This window comes from Phoca vitulina, unplaced genomic scaffold (genome assembly GCF_004348235.1).
Source record: "Phoca vitulina isolate PV1807 unplaced genomic scaffold, GSC_HSeal_1.0 scaffold9, whole genome shotgun sequence".
NCBI lineage: Eukaryota > Metazoa > Chordata > Mammalia > Carnivora > Phocidae > Phoca > Phoca vitulina.
In genome coordinates this window covers 10,100,112-10,121,027 of record NW_022589712.1, presented here as the reverse complement: position 1 = coordinate 10,121,027, position 20,916 = coordinate 10,100,112, and the positions used below count along the sequence as shown (strand labels likewise).

Below are 20,916 nucleotides of genomic sequence, written 5' to 3'. Positions count from 1 at the left end.
GAGGAGCAAGCAAAACAGTACGGAGGTTCAGAGGAAGAAGCCATCACTTCTGTGGGGCGGGGCGGGAGGGGGGGGTGAGCCAAGATAAACTTTTCACAGAGTCATTATAGGATCTTGAACGTTGGGTCTGAGGGAATTCCAGACACCAGGGCTGGGTGAGCAAGTGCCTGTTGGGGAAGGCCGAGAGGTCATGGATGCCTGAGAAGGAACATGAACTTAACTTAGCAGGAAAAGGGGAGTCATTGCAGGCTTTGGGGCTGAGGCGCATGGCCTAGAGCTGGGAGCTTGTTTGGGAAAATTGAAAGGGGCCTGGCCTGCAGAGATCTGGCCCCCAGGAGGGAGAAGCCCAGGGATACAGTGCTTGGGAGTTACTCCATGAGGTGCCTGCAAGAATGGAATGGGGCAAAGTGAGGTGGGAGGATGGGCCTCGGGCAGGAGGAAGGCTGTCTCCTCTCTATTTAGGAAGAGGGAGGGACAATGCGGTGCCCACAGGGCAGTGCACTGAGGTTCCCATAGGGGCTTCTGAGGAACTCACAGACTCAGGGACAGAGAGCCAGGTTTAAATATCTGGTGGGCCTGGGGCGCCTGGGTGGCTCAGTCGTTAAGTGTCTGCCTTCGGCTCAGGTCATGGTCCCAGGGTCCTGGGATCGAGCCCCACATCTGGCTCCCTGCTCAGTGGGAAACCTGCTTCTCCCTCTCCCACTCCCCCTGCTTGTGTTCCCTCTCTCGCTATGTCTGTCTCTCTGTCAAAAAAAAAAAAAAAAAATCTGGTGGGCCTGAAAGTGCAAAGCCACCTTGCAACAGCATTTCCCCGTCCCGCTTCCTGCCCCTTATCCCCTCGTCCTCTCTTCTCCAGCCGCCAGTGGCTAGAAACTGCACCAGACCAGCTGGGGAGGCCTAACTCAAAACCAAGTTAGAAGTTTCCACCAATTACCTGGGGTTGTTACACTTCTAATTACTTAAACAAGACTGTTGGCTGCTTAAAGTGACCAAAGGACTTCCTGTCACCTTCTCCTCATGACTGGAAAAGTCAGGGGACCTGCCTGAGTTTTTTACCCAGGAGCAGGGATAAGACCAGAAAAATTTGTATTTCAGATTCTCGAAGGGTTCGTCTGTGTTGGACAAGAAGCCCTGGCAGGTCATAGGCATTCACTTGTCAGCCGGACTCTTCCTGGTCTTCCTCTCCTGGACAGGGTCTGAACTAATCCACACTCAGCACAAATAACCTAAACCACAACGTATTGTCTGTGGGATGAGGATGTGCCGGGGGAAAGAACACTCAAGTTAAAGATATTGCTCTCTGATTTTCGATGTCACATGTTAGCAAACTAGGGCAGCGGGCATCCTTGGTGATGGGGAGGTGAGGAGAGGCAGGTGGAGGTGAGGGGAGGCCTCTGGAGCTATCAGCCTGGAGAAGCAGGTGGCCCTTAAAGATAACAGCCCCACGTGCCGTGCGCTTGGGACAACGAGAAACCGTTTAGGACGTGGCTTACTCATTAGCAAGATGCGCCCTGTGGGACTTGGAGCAGGCAGACTTTGAGGTCAACCATGTGACATTTCAGACCTAAAAGGGAAAGACGAATATGCCGTAACCTGAGATCTACTAACCCGCCTTCACAGGGGGTTTCCAGCAACACTGAAGTTGCCTTCATCCTTGGAGAAGCCAAATGAAGCTAAATAATTCACAGCTCACGACACCCATAGTGGATCCCATCCTACTGCCTGGTCTGTCCCGTCATATTGTTCAGCTCTGCCCTGTGTGCTGCTGCATAATGACTCTTCCAACTGTTTCCTATCCAAACTCCTGAATAATGAGAAAGAGGAGAAAGCTTGGCCTGGAATTTAAATTCTGGGAAATCATCTTCTACATAATCATTTCCCTAATCATTTTATAAAATACATATACACAGACACATACACACATATATGGTCCACCTAGAGTAGAGTCTTGTAGACTAAAAAAAATATTTTAGGGTTACTGATTCAAAGGACATGCACCCTGATATGTATAGCAGCATTATCAACAATAGCCAAATTATGGAAAGAGCCCAAATGTCCATTGACAGATGAATGGATAAAGAAGATGTGGTATATATACATACACATACACATACATACGATGGACTATTACTCAGGCATCAAAAAGAATGAAATCTTGCCATTTGCAACGATGTGGATGGAGCTAGAGGGTATCATGCTAAATGAAATAAGTCAGAGAAAGACACATACTATATGATTTCACTCATATGTGGGTTTTAAGAAACAAAACAGATGAACATAGGGGAAAGGGGAAGGGGGAAAAAAAGAGAGAGGGAAGCAAACCATAAGAGACTCTTAGTGATAGGGAACAAACTGCAGGTTGATGGAGGGAGGTGGGTGGGGGATGGGCTAGATGGGGGATAGGCATTAAGGAGGGCACTTGTTGTGATGAGCACTGGGTGTTGTATGTAAGTGATGAATCACTGAATTCTACATCTGAAACCAGCTTTACCATATATGTTAACTAACTAGAATTTAAATAAAAACTTGAAAAGAAAAAAAATATTTTAAGGCTAATATAAATAGAGATCTATCAGTACCACGGTCAATTTTATGCCTTTGATATGGACTGTGTTTATTCCTGATTGTGGTACCCTATCACATTTTCAAGACTTAATATGGTGGAGGTTGTTTTTTATATGACAATAAGTGTAGCAAAGATAATGTCATATTTTATGACACAAATACTTCTTAATGACCCTCTAGAGGTTGAGTTCCTTGCTCTTAACTCCAGGTTGATATCACAGTCAGAGATTTAATCAACAGACTTGCAGCAATTGATTTTTATTACCAGCTCTTCATAGAAGCTCCACATCACAGTCCAAATGTGCCAAACTTAACATAATAGACACGCCTGAGAGGCACCTATCCCCAGAGCCCACTGCACCACACCACACCATGAGCTGGGATTCAACCCCATATGGACATTTGGATTCCGAGTTTGATTCAGTAGTAAATGTGATTTTGATTGTCACTTTATATCAAGTCCCTGGGTGGGGCCATCATTTTAAAATCTTCTAATTGTCTAAATCTTGTTCCCTTTACAAATCCAGGATTAGACATTAAATGCCATTTGCCAGATTGTGGTGTCCCCAGTCTCTTAAATGTTTGTTTATTCAACTTGAAGCTTTTCACACTTTTTAGGAAAACTGGAAGCCCATTAAAGGGTATTAATTATGTTAGTATTTGCCAGAAAACACTCGAGGAAAGCAATGGTTTTTTTTTTTTTTAATACAGAGCAAAATCAGTTGGATTAAAAAAGTCCTTTCCATAATTTAACTGAATACTTTCACAAAGCAGATGTCTTTAGGTTAGACAGTCTTATATTCCCTTTTTCCACAGCAAGTTCTTTATGTCTACTGGCTCTCTTTGCCAAATTTGCTTTCCTACAAGAAACTCTGAAAATGTTCATAAAGGCTCTAAGTGTCTGGGAGTTTGGGCAGGGTCATAATGATGCAGGAATGACAATGAACAGTTTTTCACGATTTCCCATGAGTCCCATGAAGGAAAGTCACAACCGACAACCCAACGAGTAAAGTGTGATGTGATATCGGTGATGGTCGTTTTGTTCTGTTTTTGCAGGTGTGGGAGAGATGAAAGAGATGTTAGGTCATATATTTTTGTCTCTCTAAATCAGCTGATGCTCCTGGAGACCACAGGCCTAGTCATGTTGGGGGTCACTCCTCCACCTTCTTAACGTTGTTGGAAATTCTCTGGGTTCCTTCAGAACAGAGAACTCAGGAGAGGCCTTTGGTCTTTCAGGTAACTGTAACCATCCCACAGAGACCTGTCCAATTCACCAGGCCTCTAGAAGACCAGATGTTCTCACAGGCCTGGGGCTGGCCTCAGCAAAGGGGATCATGCCCTGTGGTCCTAGAGACCTGGACTCTTGCCAAGATCCCCTTGCTTGATAAGATCAGTAACCTCACCACCTCCTCTGCAAACCCTGCACAGGAATGGGGTGCTGGTCCCTAACATGCTCAGGATGGAGCCCCCTGCTCACCTCCTTGTCTTGAGCAGACCTTTCCTCTCCAGCTCCCTCTCTTTCTTTCGTCTTGAGTGTCTGCACGAGTATCACTCGATGGGGTGGACCATCTAGGAGGTGGTTTCCATTTCAGCTATGACAATTCTGTGATTCCATGTTGTGTTCCTTGATGCCCACTTTGTGACTGACCGTGGCGACAACAAACTGACCATGGTCATTGCAGATCCCACCCCCACTCAGCTCCAGGCATCGAGCTAGTTCTCACTCTGCTTCTCGCCACCTGCATGGAATCAAGGGTCCATGACTGTAGGCCAGGGTGTGGTGCTTGAAGCTGCCCCAGAGCCCGACTGGTATAGACGTTAGTCCCCCTGACTCATCCCGGTCCTCGCTGCATGCCAGCTCCCAGGACTGAAGGACAGGGAGGAGGTTTCGTAGAATTGAGTTGGGCATGTTCTTCAGCTGGTAGCTCACATGCCTTCTGGAAAGCAGAAGTGTATTATACCCCAGCTGCCTAAATTCCTTTAAGCCTCTTCAGACAGGCTTGCAAGTTCATTTCCATAGCTCATTAACCTCTTTTGGATAGAGTAGCTCCAAAAGATTGAAAAATGGTTTCTTGCCTTTGAAGGGTGAATTTGCGGTTCTCAGCTTTTTTTATGCCATGAAGGTATTCGATTCAGGAAGGAGAGGCTGGGTCTGGTTAAGATGGCTCGAAGCTGGTGTCTTCTTTTATTATGCAGTTCCAGGGAAGGGCGGGAAGATCACACAGATTGACGAGCTGCATTGACTGCAGAGGGTCCAAGCTCTGCACGTCCTATGTTGATTGCAGAGCATGGTGATTGTCACTTGCCTGCCACTGTCTTTCCCGAGGAGCACCGTGGGAGCAGAGGGCCTGGGTTATTGAGGCTGGGAAGGGAGGGTTCAGTTGTCCTCAAGAGAGAACTGCAGTCCTCCCCAAATGTAAATGCTTAACATAGATGAATTTTTAATGGAAATCAATTTTGCTCCTCCAACAAGGCTTTGGCTTCTTGGAAAATATAGACCGTTCACTGTTGATTACTGACATTATATTTCCTTTTCTCCCCCTCTCCCCGCACCCCCCCTCATTCCAACCTGTTGGCAGCTGTCCGTACCTAGCAGTGAAAATCACCCCCGCCATCCCCGTGGTTGGTGGCATCCTCTTCTTCTTTGTGATGGGGACCCTGCTGCGCACCAGCTTCAGTGACCCGGGAGTCCTTCCGAGAGCCACGCCCGATGAAGCCGCCGACCTGGAGAGACAAATAGGTAACCCGGAAGGGCTGCCCTTCCCCTCGGGTCCCTTCCCACGGGGGCTTGGCCGCCGTGTGGGAGGCGGGCCAAGGTGCCCATGCAGGAGGGGCAGGCAGGGCGCTGGACAGTGATGCGTAACCCGGGAGGCGTCCGGGAAGTCCTCGTTCCCTCGGCGGCAGGACGGCCTGAGTAGGAGGTGGGATGTGAAGTGGTTGGAGGTAAGGCCAAGGGCCAGCGGTGCCATCAAACAGAGGTGCCGCCATCACCACGCTCTGGGTCCTGATGTTTCTTTGAAACCCAAGCCCGTCTGAGAAGTAGTCTCTGTCCTGAAAGACCCATCGTTGTAGGCGGCTGCTCTCTGTTCCCTTTATAATCATCATACTTACTGCTGGTTTCCATGCCAGAAACCTGGGGAGGTTACATCTTCCCCTGCTGTCTCGTTTATCCAGCCTAGGACCCAGAAACTTCCTTTATTAAGGCAACAAAGATATATATTCGTGATATATATGGAGATGAATAGCTTTCGTTTTCCTTAGATATTGGAACCCTGTACTGAAATGTAAAAAGTTTACAGCGACCCATTTTAAACATATTAGAACAAATCCTAATCCCTCACAGGGCAAACTTTAAAAGTTCTATTTTTAGTTAAAAAGAGAGCTTTTTCTTGCTCTTGAAAGTTTGCACTTGTGAACATGTAGCCTTGCAGTGACACGATGATGATCTGACAAGCGTGGCAGAGGGCTTGTGGTGACTCTGTGTGAACGTAAAGCTTAGCTGTTCCGCCTACTCCGTGGGCTTCTCTTCCCAGCCTCACTCAGCCAAAAGGCCCCCGCTTTCCGGTGTCACGAGATAGAAGTGTGGGTCTTGAAAGGAAGCATGTGCTGTGGGCTGCCATCCCCAGGTACCAAAGCATGGCTGTGTCCTCTGGGTATCTGCCTCCATCCTTCGTCCTGGCCATGCAGAAGGGGAGCAGTAAAGGAGTCCATGATGGGAGTGTATGGCGGTGGTCTGCTGGCCGCAGCCTTCTTGTGTCCTGAGGCAGGCAGGCAGAGGAAGGAAGAATCAGCAGTGGAGAGACAGTCTGTCTCGTATCCAGTGCATCTTGGGATTTCAAGACATTAATTATATGTTAATTCATAATTTAAAGCCTTACATTTATAACATGTGAATCATTTGTAAAGGCCATCCAGGGCTATCACTGAATTGATCATACCCAAGCAAGTTTGGGAAGAAGACTTTATTATTACATCCATTTTGCAAATAAGGAAACAGAGCCCCAAAGAGGTTAAATGGGAGAAAGTGGCAGAGCCAGAGCCCTGAACCCAGGTCTCCTGGGTCTCAGCCTTTATTCTTTCCAGGGTGTCATGTCATGGGGAAGAGACAGGGCCAGTTTCCTTCAGAAACAGAACTGGGCCTGTGGAAACTTCATAGCCTGTACCCACATCACCTTAGCACACAGCTTAAAAATCTTCTACTCAAGTGGTACGTAGAGAACCCAGCTCTTTACACTGGCTTTGAAGCATTTTCCTGCTGTGATCCTATTTTCTATCCCACCTCTTGGTTAGTGCAAGGAGCATCTGCAAAATCAGCAAGATTAGGAACCGGGGATGATAAAGAGTGCCATTGGAATTCTCTATTATAAATGCAAATTCTAAGAGGTACAGAGTTTCTGTTCATCCTTGTTAATATTGAGGAAGTTGAGTGATCCACTAAAGTGGTTTTTTTTTTTTTTTTTTGGCTTTGTGTTGATAACCTAAGAGTGGTTTTTTCAACATGAGTATTTTTAAAACCGGCTCTGCCCCATGCCCCCAGAGACTCAGAATCTGTGAAAGTACTAGATGGGGTAAAGGATGAAACCAAATCTTGTTTCAAATGAGGGAGAGTAGAGGGTCTTTAGAGATGGGACAGCATGGCAGACGTGAGTTGCTGTGCACATCCCTTCCCCAAGAGGCAACAAGAAAACTGGACAAAGTAGTCACAATCATTTCATGGCTCTAGAATTCAACTGTACTGCGGGGCAGTTATTCATGAAAATCTAGTGGACTTGGGTAAGAATAGTGGGTGTCTATGACAGTCTCACTTGGGGCTGCTCCAATGTCCACCTGAATTCCAGAGGTGAGGCAGTTCTACCTGGACAGAGCAGACTCTGAAAACCAGCAGCTTATCTGTCTGAGGGGCTAATTTCCTTTGGAGTGAAGTATGGGAAAAAATCAGTAACTGAAACTCTCACCTTAAGAAACTAGAAAAAGGGCAAACTAAACTCAAAGCAAGCCATAGTAAGACCATATTAACAAGAGTGGAGGGATGCCTGGGTGGCTCAGTCAGTTAAGTATCGGCCTTTGGCTCAGATCATGATCCCCAGGGTCCTGGGATTGAGCCCCTTGTCAGTCCTCAGTTGGGCTCCTTGCTGAGCCGGGAGCCTGCTTCTCCCTCTACCTGCTGCCCCCCCCCCCCCCCCCCTGCTTGTGGGCTCTCTGTCTCTCTCTGACAAATAAACAAATAAAATCTTTAAAAGAAAAAAAAAAGATGAGAGTGGAAATCAATGAAATAGAATACAGAAAACAACAGAGAAAATCAGTGAGACCCAAAGTTAGTTCTTTTAGAAGATTAACAAAATTGACAAATCTTTAACTATATTATTTGCCACCCCTTCCAAAAAAAGACACAGAGAATATACAAATTACCAAAATTATGAATGAAAGCAGAGGCATCACCATTGACCCTAAGGTATTAAAAGGATTTTAACTTTATGCCACAAATTAGACAACTTAGATGAATGGACAAATTCTTAGCAGGCCACAGTTACCAAAAGAATGACTCAAAAAGAAATAGGAAAGCTGAAGAAACCCATAACAAATAAAGAAATCGGCTGTCCATATGTAGAAAGATGAATTTGAATCCTTACCTCACACCATACACACAATTTAATTCTAAATGGATTATAGACCTCAATTTAAGAGCTAAAACTCTAAAACTTCTAAAGAGAGCGTAGAGACAATTTTCATGACCTTGGGTTAGGCAAAGAGTTCTCACATAGGAGTGCCTGGGTGGCTCAGTCAGTTAAGGGGCCAACTCTTGATTTCAGCTTAGACCATGATCTCAGGGTCCTGGAATTGAGCCCTGCTGGACTCTGTGCTCTGCACAGAATCAGCTTGAGTATTCTCTCTCTCTCCTTTTCCCTCTGCCCTTCCCCCTCCACTCATGCTTACACACACTCTCTCTCTAAAATAAATAAATCTTAAAAAAAAAAAAAGAGTTCTTATATAGACATTAAATGCATGATCTGTAGAAAGAAAAAGATAATAAATTGGAGTTTATCAAATTAAAAACTTCTGTGCTTCAAAAGATACCATTTAGAAAACAGAAAGATAAGCCACAGACTGGGAAAAAGTATTTGCACATCATATATCTGATAAAAGTATCTTGTACTTGTATCTAGAATATATTAAGATCTCTTAGAACTCAATAATAAGACAAACAACCCATTATAAATGAGTAAAGGATTTGAACAGACATTTTTCCAAAGAAGATATATGAATGGCCAATGAACACATGAAAAGACAGAAATGCAAATCAAAACCACAATGACGTACCACTTCACACCCACTAGAATGGCTCTAATCCAAAAGACTGACAATAACAAATATCGGTGAAGATATGGAGAAATTGGAATCCTCATGCATTACTGGTGGTGATGTAGAATGGTGCAACCACTTTGGAAAGCACCTCCCCAAAATTCCTCAAGAAGCTAAGCATAGATTACCATATAACCCAGCAAGTCTGTTTCTGGGTATATATCCAAGAGAAATGAAAACCTATGTCTCTGATATGCATTGTACTTAATACCCCCAAACTGGAAACAACCCAAATGTCCATCAGTGGGCAAACTGATAAACAACACATGGTATATCCACAAGGTGGAATACCATTAAGTGATAAAAAGGAGCCCAGTGTTGACACATGCTATAACACGGATAAATGGTAAAAACACACTAAGCGAAAGAAGCCAGATCAGAAGGCTACCTATTGTGTAGTTCCATGTGTATGAAATGTCCAGAAAGGGCAAATCTGTAGAGACAGAAAGCAGACAAGTGATTGCCTGGGGTGGGGGCAGGAGTGAGGGTCGCCACACATGGACGTGAGAGAACTTGCTGGAATGGTGAAAAGGGTCTAAGAGTGGATTGGGGTGCAGTACATTTCTTAAAGGTCATGTTATTGCATACCTCCAGAGGATAACTGCTAGGTTTGTAAGTTATAGCACAATAAACTGTCCAAAAAAGAGAAGAGGAAGGGGAGAGGAGGAAGATGGAGCAGAAGAAGGGCCCACTCATCTCTAGTTGTAAGGTGTTAGGCTAGTTTTAAAATGGGAATAATGACACATACCCTATAAGGTTCTTCTCAGGATCGGCTCAGTAAACGGTTGGGGTTTTTGTGTTTTTAAAAAGAAAAATTCTTCTTTTCCCACCCAGTTCTCTCCTCGCCTTCCACATACATAGATTATCATAAAAGAATTCTCCACCTGCCACGTGATAGGAATAAATGGCAGAGCTGGTCTAATTCTTTATTAGGAGTGCTCCCCTGTATTGCTTGGCTGTGGAGAATACGATTATGTTTCAAAGAAATCTTAGCACATTTATTTTGTGCTCTCTGACTGAAGACGGAAAAATGAAAATTAGATTTGGAAACTTCTTATTATTAGTTATTAATTCTAATTATCTGTAGGAGGTCTCTCCTTATAGAAGTCCATGGTAGGCACTTGAAACTGGCCATCTGAGTAACTGAGTGAAGCTGTGCCAAGGGTGGGACCAGCTTGCCTGTCCTCGGACTTCTGGAGGGGAGTAGGTGGTGAGGAGGAGGAGGAGGCTCCATGTCTCAGAGTCTGTTACAGTCTCTTGAAATGCCTTACCCTTCTTTTTTTTCTGAAAGACCTTTCCTGGTTCGTTACATTGCAGCTAAAAAAAAACATCCAAGAATGGCAGTTGGGGTGTAGGGAGGTCTCGCTGGGGTCAGTGGAGTCCTGCTTGAAAATGTGACAACTTGGAAAACTCGTTTTTTCGGTTGACTCAGGGATGATAAGACACTAAGAAACTGCTTTGGGGCTAGAAAGCAATGATGAGCCAGTGCATTATAAATCACAGGATCAAAGCATTTCAAGTAGGGATAGACCTTTCCAGGAATCACGATGGGGGAAAGCGGCGGGTCTGCCTCTCTGCTTTCCATTATGTGTATTGTCTCTTTCCACCCCTCAACCGTCCAGAGGACCCCAGGAGAGGGAGTCCAGGAGGAGCCGAAATGGGAACTCAGCTTGTCGGGCTCCCAAAGCGAGACTGGTTACTTAGGAAACTCTCTCCCTGTGTCACAGTAACCCTGACACCACAGAGTTCTTAGGCATGACACCAAAGGCAGGATCCATAAAAGAAAAAATGATAAATTGATCAAAGATCAAATGGTTGCTTGGTGAGGGTGGAATCAGATCAAAGGAAGCAGGGTGGTCTTCAAAAAACTCTGCGGCAGGGACAGAATCTGAAGAATTATTGCTTCACTCTGCACCTTTTACTAGGCAATTAGAGTAGGTGGGACACGGTGGCCACGCGAATCTCCCTTTTCTCTCTGCCTCCTTCTGTCTCTGTCTCCCTCTGTCTCTTTCTCCCTCTCCTTTCCTCTCTTCCTCTTCCGTCTCCTCCTCTCTCCCTTCCTCCTCCTCTTTCTTATCCTCCTCCTCTCCCTCCCCGACCTTCTCCCCCTCCTCCTCTCCCCCCTCCTTCCCCTATTTCTCTCTCTCTCTCTTCTCCTCCCCCCACTTCCCTCCTTCTCTTCCTCTTCTTCTCTTTCATCCCCTACCCCCCACTCTTTTGGTCAGACTCTCATCAACAACTTTTCTTGAAGTACCCCAGGACCGATCACCATTTCTAAGATGAAAGTTTATCTTTCATTATTTCCCAAATTAGTCCTTGAACTGGACATCCTCTAGATGAGATGTGTAGGAAGCAGGGCAGTTTCCTGAACCTGAGGAAACACTGGCCGACCAGCCTGGTTTGTGCACCATCCCGCATAGCATGATTCCTGGGAAGAGTTCCATGGGAACAGGATGTTTTCATCCACTAACTTGACTTGCTGGAGTTTTTTTCCCTAGAGACATCTTAATTCTGTGTTTAAGAGTAGAAACATTTTAATTGGAATTTTAACAACACTGATGGATTTTTGTTGAAGAAAATACTTTCTGAGAATACTCTAAGCCAATTGAAGACCTTAATCAATGTTCTCTATTATAAAGCTACACTACTTCCAATTTTCTCCCATTTCTGTTTTCATTTTACTAAAATTATCTTAATTGGAGTAATTTTTTTCTGCATAAAATTTATAACTAAGAGTTTTTTCTCGATCAGGTTTTTTGTTTGTTTGTTTTTACATCATGGAAGTTGCCATTAGGAATTTTCTTACAGAACTATGACTTCTACTAAGATAGATTTCCCTGATGATTTAATTTTTTGAAGTCAATACTGGTTTCTTTCTGTGTTGGTTATTTCGACTGGTAATATTCACCATAAAATTGCTTTAAAATGTGATGGTTTCCTTTATTTTTGGCCTCAGGATGCGTCTGCTGTCTGTGATGGATCTGTGGTTAAAACTTCCTGACACTTGGAGTCACTTTGGGTAATGCACACTAGATGCCCACAGTGTAGAAAATCCAGAAAGAGAAGGCGCAGGATCATTGGAGGTTAATTTGATTGGCTTTTGCCAGTTTTCTTTGCAGAAGGCGGTTTTTTCTGCCCCTTTCCCCCAAATCCTGTTTGCATCTCCCTGCTCACCTCCGAAATCACCCCCGTGTATCCTCTGTGTAATTGTTATCTGCCGTGGATATTTCAGCTTTTCGTTAACACTTGGCCAGACCCAGGAACTCTGTTCGGACTTGAACTACACCTGCCTGCGTGGAACTCCTTCTGCCTCTGCCATCCTCTCTCCCCTGCTGCTTGCTTCCTCCCCCGTTCGTTTCCTGTTTTATTCACAGGAAAGCCAGGGCTCAGAAAGGAAAGTGATTGGCCAGAGGTCACTTGGCCAGAGCTGGGAACGCAGGCCCATCTGCCATCACCCCCATGTGCTTTTAACCACTGCCCACCACCTCATTGCCCTGGGGAGCGGGCCCCGAGCAAGAGATTTCTGGTCTTACTGGAGCAGGTAGCACTTGCCATTTCCCCTAAGTTATTTTCTCTCCCCCAGACTGTCAACATCATCTAGCTTTCCCATCCCGTTGGCTGACTCCTCCATCACCCGTGGCCTAGAAATAAAGAGCCGTGTCCAGCACGTCATGTCTACAGGGCCTGCTTCTCAAATCCTGGGCCCAGTTCGGTGGAGAGAGTAGAAGGGCAGGGGAATCCACACACTCTAACGCCCCTCTTGAAACTGCCTGCGGATCCAGGGGCCTTTTGTCCACTGGGACTCTGGCTGATGTCCCTTGATGCTCGTGAATGAGTTAAGGGGAGGGGGGAGCAGCGTGTCCCACCATGTCTGAAATACAGTCTGGAAGAGACAAGGCATTTAAAGAAAATGGCATCTGAGGACTAAAACAAAAAGTAGATTCCTTGTTTGAGGGAAAATGCTAGAATCATCTAGTGTGTACGGATGCCAGGGAAGGGTAGGCAGTGATTCTCCCACACCAACGCAGGGTGGCAACTCAGAATGTCAAAATTCCTGAGCGTCTCTTTAAAAAAAAAAAAAAATCCAGCCTGGGAGAGCTGGGAACCAGATGTCACAATTCAAAATTGTGGTATTTGGGGAAATACCACAAGATTTTGAAGGCTCTAGTTCTGAGGGAAGGAAGGAGCTGGAGATTTTTGTTTTTCTGAAGGATTTGGGAGGTTGGGTGTTTTTCATCCAGGATGTTCATTGAAGCCTATATTATTTCTTCTTCCTGTAGAAATGTGAACTTGTGGAATGTACCATGTGTTGGACCCGAAGCCAGTTTCGGATGTAAATGCGTTCGCTTGTTTGTGAGGTTAGGACAATTTTCTGTGATGGTTGGAGTGGAGAATTATAATGACAGAGAAAAGCACCAGCAATTCCCCTCCTCTGGGGGTGCACTTTACAGAACTGCCTTCACTGTCCTCCAGATGGGTGACCAGTGGTATTTTCCTCCTTTTTACGGGAAGAGAAACTGAGCCAAGGGGTGCTATTTCACTGTCTGAGATCACACTTTCTTGTCCCCGCTGCCGAATCTCAATTCCTAAATCCACATAGGTATTTTGGTGACCTCTGTACTTCCCATCCTGAAGCCGCTGGATGTCTCTTTTAATATAATAAGTCTTAATAAGTTGAAGGCTTGACTTACGTAAGTGTACATATGTACAGATTTGGAATCTCTTCTAGAGAATTAATGAGAGAATTAATGAACCCTCCCTGAAAGCAAAGGTATCACTTCATTGCAGATGAGGGGAAATGACTCTATCTCTCTCACCACATGAATGTCACATTCTTCAGAGTCTGTTAAATCAGCAAAATGATGGCACAGAGCAATATTGACATGCTTTGCCAGAAGGAAGGGAGGGAGGGAGGGAGGAAGGGAGGAAAGAAGGAAGGAAGGAAGGAAGGAAGGAAGGAAGGAAGGAAGGAAGGAAGGAAGGAAGGAAGGAGAAGAAGAAACATACTGTAATTACAATCCGTTCTCATATACAAGGCTGTGAAAGGGGGGTAGGATAATGAAGAAACCAGGGTGAGGAACAGGTCAACTGCGAGACAGCGGAGGAAGCCAGAAGCCATAAGGAGGGGAAGGAAAGGCTCAAGTGGCACCAAAGGGATGGAAAAATTGGGACCACCTGGTTTAAGAACATGGCCAGAGGAAAGAACAAGGGTCTGGCATGTGTTCGTGGAAATTAGAGACCCGCCCTTCCCCAGCCAGGGGCTACTGAGATGCACAGATCCCTTCAGTGAAAGAGCTTGGCGAACCCACCTCCCAGACTTCAAGTAGGCTGGTCCTCAGCAATGCTCTGAGTCATAGAACATTCCAGCTTAAAGGGACCTCAGCAATCATGGAGATCATCCTGGACATCTCCTTCAGTTTGCAGACAAGTAAACTGGGGCTCAGAGAGAGACAGGTGCAAATACCTATCGATTGGCTTTTTTGCTTCTGAAACCCATCCCTAAATCCTTGCTACACAAAGAGCGGTCCATGGAGGAGCAACATCAACATCTCCTGGGAGCTTATTAGAAATGCAGAAAGTCAGGCCCCACTCCACGTACTGACTCCGAATCTGCATTTTTAACAAGACCCTTGAAAGCCAAGAAGCACAGCCCTGATGGCTCTCACTCTCACCCAGGGACCAGAGACCAGCCTGTGCCGAGCCTCTCCACCAGTCAGCATTTGCTCCCTCTCCTGAGAAGCTCCCAGGACTGTCAGGATTTCAGGAGTTTGGCTAACTACAAATGCATTTACTTTGAGCGTTCAGTGTGGTAGCCTCCTTGCAGTGCCTGTGAGTGACATCTTTTCCCTTATTATTACTTATTAATGATAACTGTATGATAAATATCTTATCTTTTGATAGCGCTTTACAGACTCCAAAGTCTCTATACGTTTTTATTATCAGTGAAGTGTATGGTTATGAGCCCAAGCTGAGCCTGCATCCCAGCTCTTCCACTAGCTATGTGACCCTGAGAAGTGTTTTAGCTTCTCTGAGCCTTGATTTTAGTGCATATAAAATAGACCCACTGAGTGCAAAGATCCATTCCAGTGTTATCATCCTATGAGTCTAGAAATAAATCCTTCCTCCTCCTTGGCTTGACTATGAACATCCAGGAACCTGAATATTCTAGAAGGTTATTTAGCCTGTTCAACTACTTAAACAAGAAGAAGGACATATTCTGGGAATAATTTTAGAACGCAAAGCTGCACGCACACCCGCGTAAATTCAACAAGTCAACTGTAGGTGCCTCGAAGTAAGAGATAAATGACTCATTGGAATGTTACTATCATTATTCCTTAAACTGGTGTCCTTGAGAGGATAAAGCAAAATGATGGAACAATGGCTCTTCCGAATGAGGGAATGAGTCAATCAGTCAATAGGTTTTAGGGGGAAGTCAAGGGTGAGGCACTTCATCCAAGAATGGGCAGGGCGTGTTTGGCAAAACAGGCTCCGGACCAGCAAGGCGCCTCGCTGGTGAGTGTGCAGGGCGTGAGGAGGAGGGGAGTACGAGAATGGCTTTTCAGGAAAGAAATCCCGCTGGAGGAGGTTAATCAGAAGAGTGGGCAGGCTCTTTGTGCCTGGAAGTGGGAGGCGTTTTCTTATTGCAAGTGTAGAGTAGCATGAAAGGCAGCCCAGGAATAAAAGGAAACAAAGCAGCCAGTGAGGAGAGAGGAAATGGACCAGGGCGAGGGGGCGGGCGGAGGCCCAGACTGGGAGGAACTGGAGGCTGAGCAGGTGCAGGGTCAGCAAAGGATTACGGCCCTGCTGGGCAGGAGAGAAGACTGAGAGAACGTGCTATGGTCAAAGAAGCCATAGGCGCTCCCTGAAGTTTTCCTGGGAAGAGCTTTTCTCTTTTTTTTCTTCTTTTCTTCTTCTTCTTTTTTTTTTTTAACAGTCTAGGGAGCCATCCCACATTCTGCTTCATAAAGTATCTGTATGTTTTGAGTGTTTTGTGGCTGGAGTCTACGCTAGGGATCCGACTTAACCGAGAGCCACTTGCTAAATAACCTACTCTTAGTGTCTCTGCTTATCCCTCATCTGGCCTGGACACCCCTATGTCATTTATATGCTTGCATGCTCTGTGATATCAATGGGGTTTGCGATTCAATGAAACTTTGCCGCAATAATCACCTTCTGAAACTTTGTTATAATCACACCAACTCACTGTTGGCTTTCCAAGTGACCTTTCTCCCTCCTCCTTTAGAATCTAATGCTATAGAGTAGGGATTAACAGTTTTGGGGGTGGTGCATGTGTGCTCTATCTCCCTTCCCTTCTGTGCCCTGGAAAACTCAAGACTAAGTAAGCTATGGGAGGTAGATAAACTGTGATTTTGTGTTTCTGGTAGACATTTGCTGTGTTGTCCAGAATTCAAGGTGGGCATGAGAACTCACTTGCTGCCAGCACTCAGAGGGGAGAAGGCATATGGTGGGACAATGGGGGCCCCTCTAAGTGAGGGCTCTTCCTGCCATCATGTTCGGTAAGGGAAAAATTTCTCACATTTTTTCATTTATCCAAATTTACCTTCCTAGGTCCCCAAAAGAAAAATCTAACTTACAGAAGTGGACAGAAGTGAAGGCCATTTATTTGGAGGCTGTAGATTAACACTGTTTAGGAGAAAAGTGCGAGTGGATGAGTGTCATATTACATACCATCAAAATTTGGAGTGCACTCTTTAAAAAATCTCTTTATTTTCTTCTAAGTATGGAAACTTGAAATCCAAGGGTCCTTGAGTGAGTGATGGATGGGTTGCTCCTTATGCTCAAGAGAAAGCAATAGAGTAGAAGTGGACTAAAGCTCTCCGTGGCTCTCACACAGCTAAAAGTAACACACTTGGAGCAATGCAGAGTAGCACAGGGGCGCCCGGGTCACTCAGTTGGGGATGCGTCCAACTCTTGATTTCAGCTCAGGTCATGATCTCAGGATCGTGAGATCGAGCCCCATGTTTGGCTCCGTGCTCAGCTCAGAGTCTGCTTGAGATTTTCTCCCTCTCCATCTCTGCCTCCCCTACTCTAAAATCAATCAATACAATCTTTAAAAAAAAAATACTGAGCAGCACATCCAATAGAAATATAATACAAGCCAAATGTGTAATTGTAAATTTTCCATTAGTGACATTTAAAAAAATGAAAAGGAACAGGTAAAGTTAATTTTAATAATACATTTGCTTTAACCCAGTGTATCCAAAATATTATCATTTCAATGTGTATTCAATATTAAAAAGTACTAATGAAATATTTTACATTCCTTTTTTTAAAAAATTTTTGGTATTGAATCTTACTGGTGTTACTTTGTATTCACAGCACATTCAGTGTGGACTACTCACATGCAGTGTGGACTGCTCACATGCAGTGTGGACTGCTCACATTCAGTGTGGACTGCTCACATGCAATGTGGACTATTCACATGCAGTGTGGACTGCTCACGTGCAGTGTGGACTGCTCACAGTCAGTGTGGACTGCTCACATGCAGTGTGGACTGCTCACATGCAGTGTGGACTGCTCACATTCAGTGTGGACTGCTCACATGCAGTGTGGACTATTCACATGCAGTGTGGACTGCTCACATGCAGTGTGGACTGCTCACATTCAGTGTGACTGCTCACATGCAGTGTGGACTACTCACATGCAGTGTGGACTGCTCACATTCAGTGTGGACTATTCACATTCAGTGTGGACCGCTCACATGCAGTGTGGACTGCTCACACTCCAAGTACTCACACGTGTCTAGTGGCTAGCATATTGGGCAGCACAGATTTAAAGGACATAGAACTGGACCTAAATAGTGTTAGAATCTCTCAGAGTTAATTGGGATTGTTTATCTTGCTTCAGATCGCTTCAGAGAAAAGCTTGGGAGAATGGCTTTTAACTTCATCATTTCTTTGAAGAACCTCACACATTCGTTCATTTTTCACGTATTCAACATATACTTGAGCGCTTACTCAGTACGAGGCACTACAGTAATGCAAATTATACTCTTAGCAGAGTTATTTTTGTTTCTGTCAAGGTAATTGTAAAGTTGTAAATGACGAAATCATCTGGAATACCTAAACAGAATCGTTTTTGTTTTTAATGACATTAGTGTTTTCAATATGGTCAGATTCTGTGCCACTGAGGAGGCCACAGGCTCTTACGGCTGCACGTACGCTAGAATCACCTGGAGGTTCTGTTCAGACAGATGGAGGGGCCCCCTCTAGAGTGTCCGAGTCAGGGGGCTGGGGCGAGCCTGCTACCCTGCATGACGCAGACTTGCCTTCCTGTGCGTCACGGGACAAGTTTGCCTTTCACCTCCTGTCAAAGGATTGCTGATGCTTGAACCAGCGGGAGCTGCCATCTGTCCCCCACAACGTGGGATTGCCCTCCCCATGTACATCTGTCCAGGGTTCCTCCAGAGCCAGAAATCCTAGCAGGAGGACACATGGGGCATCTGTTTTACAAGATGTAGGTCTTCGACACTCCCTCCACTCGGGTATGATGGGTCCGTTTGGGAGGCTGAGAGCTGACCGGGCCAGGTGTCAGTGAGGCAGGGACTTTCTGACTGGATCTGGCAACCATGAGATGGTTGATGACATGGTTGATCTAGAATTTTGCAAACACGCAGAGGAAAGGCCCGCTCGGAATGGTGGCCTCTGATCCTTAACGAGTTTCTTTTTCAGCTCGTGTCACTTTTCCGTGGTTCAGGCCCACCTTACTGAACTCGGAATGTTGTCTGCGTGTCGTCTGGAAGGACAGCACATCCTCTTGCCAAGTCAGAGAGCTTTTATCTAATTATTATTACAGATTCCACCCAAAGGGTGTGCAGTTCTCTGTAGTAGACTGGAATTCTAGGCTTTTCAAGCCAGCAAGGGAAGTGTGGGCATTTGGGATGGGGCCGCCCCCTGTTCTCCACTCTGCACAGAGAGGTTTATTAAGTGTAACAAGGGTGCCTTTCCTTGACTTCCTCACCTTGGGCAGGAGTGGGTCAGGGTCTTGGTCACTGTGCGCTACAGAAGCCCCACCCAGTTACCGGCGCTCCACGGGAAGTGCCGGTGGGAAGGATGGTCTTTTCTTCCCACTCCTTATTTAGTTATCATCTTGGCAGGAAAGACCTGTGGCAGACTAGGAAACAGTGGCCAGGCATCCTGTTTACCTGTGCCTTAAACAACTCAACATCAATTTTATTTATTTAGAGAGAGAGCACGAGTCGGGGGGTGAGGGGGCAGAGGGAGAGGGAAAGGGAGAATCTGAAGCAGGCTCCATGCTCGGTGTGGAGCCAGACGGGGGCTTGATCTCACGACCCTGAGATCATGACCTGTGCCGAAATCAAGAGTCAGACGTTTAACCCACTGAGCCACCCAGGTGCCCCTCGACATCCATTTCAGATCACTGATGCACCTTCCTCACTGCCGCTTCCATTCTAGAAAAAAGACATGTTTTCTCTTAGATTTGGATGACGAGGTTTTGCTGTCTTCTATGATATTAATCCCATGGATACCAACCAAAAGGTCAAGTTCTTAGAGACGAACACAGATATGAAACCAGTCACGAACAGATGGCCTGTGTAATTGTGTTTGATGTTGTCGGGGGCGGGGGGGGCTCTCTGACTCCCCCAGCCCCTCCTGTGGTGGGACAAACTTGGACTTGGTGACTAGACTTCTGTGTTTTTCTCTCAACCAGCACAGGATGTTTCAAACATTTATGTGGCTATTTTTCATCTTGTGATGACATACCCCAGACATTTGATGAAAAATATTCCTGGCTCGCTGTTTAGTTAGAAAATTAATCATTATCAATTAATCAATCTATTTTAAGCACAGCACTGTCTTAAGTACCGTGGAAGAATCAGAAGAAATTGTTGGCTGGCAGGCACCAATGAAACCACTGAAGCGTTTTTTTTTTCTTTTTTTAACAACAGAAATTTATTTTTTCACAGTTCTAGAGGCTATGAAGCCCAAGATCTAGGTGTTACCAGGTTTAGTTTCTCCTGAGGCATCTCTCCTTGGCTTGCGAACAGCCAAGAAGGCTGTTGTTGTTGTTGTTAAACAGGAACATCAACACTGACCCAGGGTTGACAGTCTGTGCACTATGGACATTTTGGGGCCAGAGAATTCTTTGTGCGGTGGGGGTGGGGGATGTCCTGTGTTCGCAAGATGCTTAGCAGCATCCCGCCCCTTAACCCTCTAGATGCCACCCCCCATGTTTAGCACCCCCTACCCCAATCAGATTGTCTCCTGACAGTGCCAAGTGCCCCGGGGGAGTGGCAAAAGTCACCCCGGGTTGAGAACCCCAGATGTAACGTAACCTGAATTTGGGAGGATGGAGGAAACCACGAGCTGAGGAGAGAATCAAGAGAGATTTTCTGGGGAAAACAAATCTGAGCTGGATTTCAGAAGACAGGAGGACATGAATTGACTGAGGAGATGGTGGGGTGGAGGGGCAGAGAGTAGAAGGGAGGTGTTCTTTCAGAAACGAATGACGGGAAAGGGAAATAGAGGGACCCGAACTAGATTTCTTTGACTGGCCTGGGTGGTGTACACAGAGTAAGGAGTAATAAATAATGGATTTAGTTAGCAGCAGGTAATCCCTGCTCAGGCTGGAGAGCAGCCGCAGGGAAGACTGAGCATGGCCAACAGGTGTCTAGCACAGATTGTTTTCATGTGTGCCGCATGCTAATTCACTTCTCCCAGTAGAAGTACTTCTCAGGTGCTGTGATTATTTTACCATTTTGCAGCTGGAGAAACTGAGGCTTGAAGGGGACCAGTAACTTCCCAAAGTCTCTCAGCTAGCAAATAGCAGAGCCACGAGTTAAGCCCCGCCTGGTGGCTGAGCCCACACACGTACCCACTGGGCGGGGGGCATGGGTTCCTTGAGGCGGAGCCAGGTGATGGCATTCTCCTCACCACTGGGCAGGGGTGGGTCTGGAATCCAGGGGGTCAAGCAAGGTTTGAAAGGAATAAAAACATTTGCCCTCATTTG

The 20,916-nt window shown here is 45.8% G+C and overlaps 1 protein-coding gene across 2 annotated transcripts in view; it reads left to right on the top strand.

Annotated features, from left to right (window-relative positions):
* The window catches only part of ZDHHC14 (zinc finger DHHC-type palmitoyltransferase 14), a 267,133-nt gene that overhangs the window by 152,523 nt on the left and 93,694 nt on the right, over positions 1-20,916 (top strand). For both annotated transcript variants that reach the window (XM_032407580.1, XM_032407578.1), the window contains exon 2: positions 5,145-5,305. In XM_032407580.1, coding sequence (XP_032263471.1) covers positions 5,145-5,305 — 161 coding nt within the window. The remainder of the gene's footprint in view (positions 1-5,144; positions 5,306-20,916) is intronic.